Source organism: Lithobates pipiens, unplaced genomic scaffold, assembly GCF_037356315.1.
Source record: "Lithobates pipiens isolate NorthernLeopardFrog02 unplaced genomic scaffold, aLitPip1_a1.2 Scaffold_30, whole genome shotgun sequence".
In the NCBI taxonomy this organism is placed as follows: Eukaryota; Metazoa; Chordata; class Amphibia; order Anura; family Ranidae; genus Lithobates; species Lithobates pipiens.
Window position 1 is genome coordinate 149905008 of NW_027507791.1, and position 5646 is coordinate 149910653.

At 37.6% G+C, this 5646-nt stretch overlaps 1 protein-coding gene across 1 annotated transcript; it reads left to right on the plus strand.

Moving 5' to 3' along the window:
- Positions 1 to 598: 598 nt before the first annotated feature.
- Positions 599 to 2421, plus strand: LOC143942143 (olfactory receptor 6C3-like). Its single transcript, XM_077463413.1, has one exon. It carries the CDS (start codon positions 1163 to 1165, stop codon positions 2126 to 2128), a length of 966 nt encoding a protein of 321 aa, XP_077319539.1. The 5' UTR covers positions 599 to 1162; the 3' UTR covers positions 2129 to 2421.
- Positions 2422 to 5646: the final 3225 nt, after the last annotated feature.

Sequence of the window (5646 nt, forward strand, 5' to 3'; positions counted from 1 at the left end):
TGTATGAAGTTCTGACGGACCAAAAATGAGGCATGCTCTGAAGCAAGTACGAGACGGAAGCTATTGGCTACTGGCTATTGAACTGCCCTTTTCTAGTCTCGTCATACGTGTTGTACGTCACCGCGTTCTTGACGATCGGTCTTTGGTTTCATTCTTTCTAACTTCTCAATGCTGCAGTGCAGACAATTTATTTAAAAATTTTTTTAAGGGGGGTTGGTGGTATCATCATATTCACAGGGATTGAGACATAAAAGTGTAAAATTCCGTGTGAGACAAATATACATATGATAAAGTGGCAGTGAACGAGTTATGTGATCTCTTTCATTTCTTCACCTTCTAGATCAGCCATTCTCAACCAGGTTTCCTTGGAACCCTGGGGTTCCTCCAGAGGTTGCTAGGGGTTCCTTGAGCTGTGGCTGGTGAACCACCTATTTGATGATGCCTACAGAGTTCAAGGCACCACTTGGCAAAGCCAGCAGTATGACACCAAATATATTTTTAGCTGTCTTTAAGGGTGGCATTCTGAACACCACTTTAAGGGGGGACATTCTTCTTATTGACTACCAATATCAGGAGCATTGTTCCTATTGAGCCCTGATGATTTGGTTTTAGTAAGGGTTCCTCGATACATGAAAATAATTTTTTGGGGTTCCTCTAGAGTTAAAAGGTTAAGAAAGCCTGTTCTAGATGCTGCAGACAATTACCTTTCAATTATTTTGTGTTTGATGGGGGTGTTATTATCTGTATTTATGGGGATTGATACCTAAAGGTAAAAATCCATGCAAGCCATATTTACTTATAATAAAGCAGCAATGAGCACAGATTGAAGAAAAAATAAAAAGAAAAGAAAAATATTGATTAATATATCATAATTAAATTGTATTTGGTTCTAGATATGTAAGTGCCATATGGACTAGATATTGAAATAGAGGACATCTCTTAAAAAGGTACCAAGAACAACATTAATGGAAATAAACAGCCACATGTGTTTTTTGGATCACTAACTGGGAACCATTGATGTATCACATCTTTAATTTTCTGTTTGGTTTGTAATTATTTTTTTGATTACTTTATATTAAAGTCTACAGTTTAAATTATTAAAGATTTTTGTTTAACATTACCAATATATGCAGAACATTGAAGTGTAGTTATTACAAAGACTATGCAACATGTAAATAAAAGCCTTGGTTCTGGATTTATTCTTCAGGGATTTTCTGACATCTCAGAAAACCAGACTGCTCTATTTGTAATATTTTTTCACATCTATCTATTAACATTAACTGGAAACTTGCTCATCACAGCTGTCATCTTCCTCAGTAGGCACCTTCAAAGTCCAATGTATTTTTTTCTACGTTGCCTTTCATTTCTGGACATCTCCTACTCTTCTGTTATCCAGCCAAAGCTCCTTTCTATTCTTTTCACAGGTGATGGTACAATAAGTCATGCAGGCTGTATAACTCAGTTGTATTTTTTCATGTGCCTGACATGTACAGAGTTCATACTATTGACCGCTATGGGCTACGATCGCTATGTCGCCATTTGTGATCCTCTCCATTATCCACTCCTAATGAACAAGCAATCTTGCTTCTTGTTAGCAGCATTATCCTGGATAATTGGTTTCCTGGATCCAATGGCCCATACAATTGTTATAGCGCAATTGCCTTTTTGTGGTTCACGCATCATTAGTCATTTCTATTGTGATTATTCTGTTTTAGTCAAACTTTCATGTGCTGACACAATGTTAATTGAGATGATGAGTCTCATATTTGGTTCCCTTGTAGGATTTACTACTTTTAGCCTCACACTTACTTCTTATTTCTACATTATCTCCACCATCCTAAGGATTAGTTCTGCCCATGGAAGAAAGAAAGCCTTTTCCACTTGTGTGTCTCATCTCACAGTTGTCACTTTATTCTATGGGACAGTTCTGATAATGTATATGAGACCGACATCACAATATTCAACCTCTCTGGGGAAATCATTTTCTGTATTGTACACCGTCCTCATTCCTATGCTCAACCCACTTATATATACTTTAAGAAATCAAGATGTGAAAAAATCTCTTAGAAAAATAATTGATCACCAGACCTTATGGACACATAATGGACATTGCTCTGTTGTGCCCTAAAGTAGAACTATAGGCAAAACTTTTGGATAGATCAAGGGAGGGTTATAACTCCTGTCAGTTTTTTCTTTCACCATCTGTGTCCCATTACAGAGATTCCTCTTTACTTCCTGTCTCCTAGCCAAAACAGGAAGTAAGAGGAAATCCCTAAAAAAATAAGGGAATTCCTTGAGTTCCTTGAATTCTCAGCTCAGGAGAACTAGTGTCCCCATTAGAAGATTTCCCTTTTATTACTTTTTAGGGGACAACCCCAATTTTTTTTTTTTTTTTTTTACTTTTACTATCAATGATAATGGTAAACAGGACAAATAGGGTGGTTGTATCTCCTTAACGGAGGCACAGACAGCAATACAACCTGTGAAGTGTTCTAATCCCTCTCCACTCTATCCAAAATGAAAAAAAAGTTTTGCCTCTAGTTATACTTTAATATAGGGTTTTTTCATTTTGAAACAAAATTAATGCTCAACCCTGGAATCCATTGTTCTCCACAAATCTTCCCCATCTCTCCACCTTTTGGTCTCCACTGGCAGGAGGCAGGGATCTGATGTAACACACTGCACTGCACAGAGAGGAGAGTTGAGTGCAATCTGAAACCAGAGTGGAGGGAATGGACTCAATCTCATAGGAAAACATGCACAGCTAAGGTGGTCAATCACCTGCTGTGAAAGATTTGTTAGGGGTCACCTCCACCATTTTTCACAAGGTGCATGCCTTCCTCAATAGATAAAATTGTATAATCAGTACTGTTTTTCCTAATGAGAAGTTAGTAGAGTGTCTCCATCTGTAGGGGATTTTTTTTTTTTTTTAGGGTTTTGCCAATAGGTATCAGTCAGTAAATACTGTGATGTCAAAGTATGGATCAGGTAAAGGTAAAACATCCTGAGCAATTTGCACCATGTAGTCTTGACCCAAAAGAAAAAAAAGTCGCAATTAAGTCTCTGGAGGGACATCAGGGAGGTGGCAGCCTGTGGGTTCATCTACCATCATTTCCTTTGTCGAAGTAGAATGAGGTAGTCATGTGATCATTTGTTGTATGTACTGTTGCAGATTCAGCGATTCCCCTGAATTTAATGTTGTTTCTACACAATCTATCTTCAAGATGCACTAGTTTCCATTTAGTCTTTTGAATATCATCATCCATATCATTAAGCACTTTAGAAAGTTACTTTAGCAGATTCAGACAATGTATTTTAAACATAGTTGATACAGTCTCCTACTTCAGTAAATTCTGTCCTTAGTTGGATGGAGGGAACCCTGAGAGAAAATGGTGTATGGCACCTGTTGCCTTGTTGTGTGAATCAACTATCTGATCTACAAATTCCCTGGTATCATCATGGGATCTAGTGTCCACACTTTGCATACTGGTAGAGGCCAGATTAGAGCTTCTACTCTGCTGTGGACTGTTACGTTGTAGATGCAAAGGCTGTGGGTGGAAGCTGGAGATCTCCTGTGTAAATAAGAAAATGGTGCACTGTCCAGGATATGCAGACATAAACCTTAAATCAACATGAACCTAAAAGGCTTCCAAAAACAACAATAAAAGTGTTATATATATAACTTTACAGTGAAATAACAGTGCTACCATACATATACATAGTATCTTGGAAAAAAAAGCACAGGGGGTTATTTACTAAAGGCAAATCCACTTTGCACTACAAGTGCTCTTGAAAGTGCAGTCGCTGTAGATCCGAGGGGGACTGAGTCAAACATTTTGTAGATAGGCAAGTCCTATCCTCATATTGATTAGTGGTTCCAAATTAATAATTACTACTGCAGTAGGGAACAGACACAAAAGATACGCTCAGCATCTTTCCAAATAACTGTTCTGCTTTATTATGACACAATTGAAGGTTTTTGTACACGCGATTACGTAGGTATCACATTAATATTACAATTGTACGTTTAGGGTAACAAGGGGTGTTACATAGGCAGGGTAATTCTAATCAGGACTCAAAAGAATGCAAACATATACTGAAAACATTATTAGTGCCGTATGCACAGTGAGGGCATTGTGCAATACATATCAAATAGAATACATTTATATACAGAACTTACAGTCTCCTCTTATTTTGATCATTAACCATACCTGCTATCACCTACAACCTGGAACCTCCACACACTTAGGTGGAGGTAGTCCTGGCCAAAGAGACAAAAACTCCATTGTGGAGAAAATTACAAAATGACTTTTCATTGTGAAAAACAAATGCTTGATAAGACATATTTACAGAGTACTTGGCTGTATACTCCTGTGGTCAGAATGGCCTTCCAACTTAATTGTTGTTATGCTGACTTATCAGCATATGTAAACACAGACAATTCTACATAAAATGGAAGAGGTACAACAGACAAATATGACTTAAACGTGGCTAAACTACTTTTCAAATATATATATCCCTTACAATTAAAGTAATTGAATCAAAAAGTACTGTGTATTGCTGTGATCACGAGAGGGAAACAAATCAAACACAGAGATTTCGGTAATTTAGTAATTTTTGCAGTGTCTGGTGTGGATCCAGGTGACTTTTCCTTCAAGTTTTGCAAAACTGTACATGAAATAGATGCTGTATTGAGTCTCCAAACATTTCCTTATATATAAATGCCTCTTAGCAATCCACAAGTCATCTGGCTTTAGTTTTAGATCCTTCCAAACTTTTAGGATCTGGAGTTGGGGAGAAAACACATAAATGAGTTTGTCAAAAACCTTAAAAGATCAGCAACATTCTCTGTGAGATCCAAATGGAGGACTTCAGCTGCTGAGACAAAATATAAGCAAGTGAGTAACACACTCCTAAACCAAATCCCATAGGGAGAAAGTCCAACATCCCATTAGGGGCTTGATAAAATATAAGAAAACATTCAGGCAAAAGTTTTCTAGTTTCTTACTCTTTGTTTGCTACATTGTAGATAGTAGGGGGTGTAAAAATAAAACCTTAAAACTTCTACATACAAAAGCGCAATATATATATATATATATATATATATATATATATACACACATACAGTATCTCACAAAAGTGAGTACACCCCGCACATGTTTGTAAATATTTTATTACATCTTTTCATGTGACAACACTGAAGAAATTACACTTTGCTACAATGTAATGTAGTGAGTGTACAGCTTGTGTAACAGTGTAAATTTGCTGACCCCTCAAAATAACTCAACACACAGCCATTAATTTCTAAACTGCTGGCAACAAAACACCCCTAAGTGAAAATGTCAAATTGGGCCCAAAGTGTCAATATTTTGTGTGGCCACCATTATTTTCCAGCACTGCCTTTACCCTCTTGGGCATGGAGTTCACCAGAGCTTCACAGGTTGCCACTGGAGTCCTCTTCCACACCTCCATGACAACATTACGGAGCAGGTGGATGTTAGAGACCTTGCGCTCCTCCACCTTTTATTTGAGGATGCCTCACAGATATTCAATAGGGTTTAGGTCTGGACACATGCTTGGCCAGTCCATCGCCTTTACCCTCAGCTTCTTTAGCAAGGCAGTGGTCATCTTGGAGGTGTTTTGGAG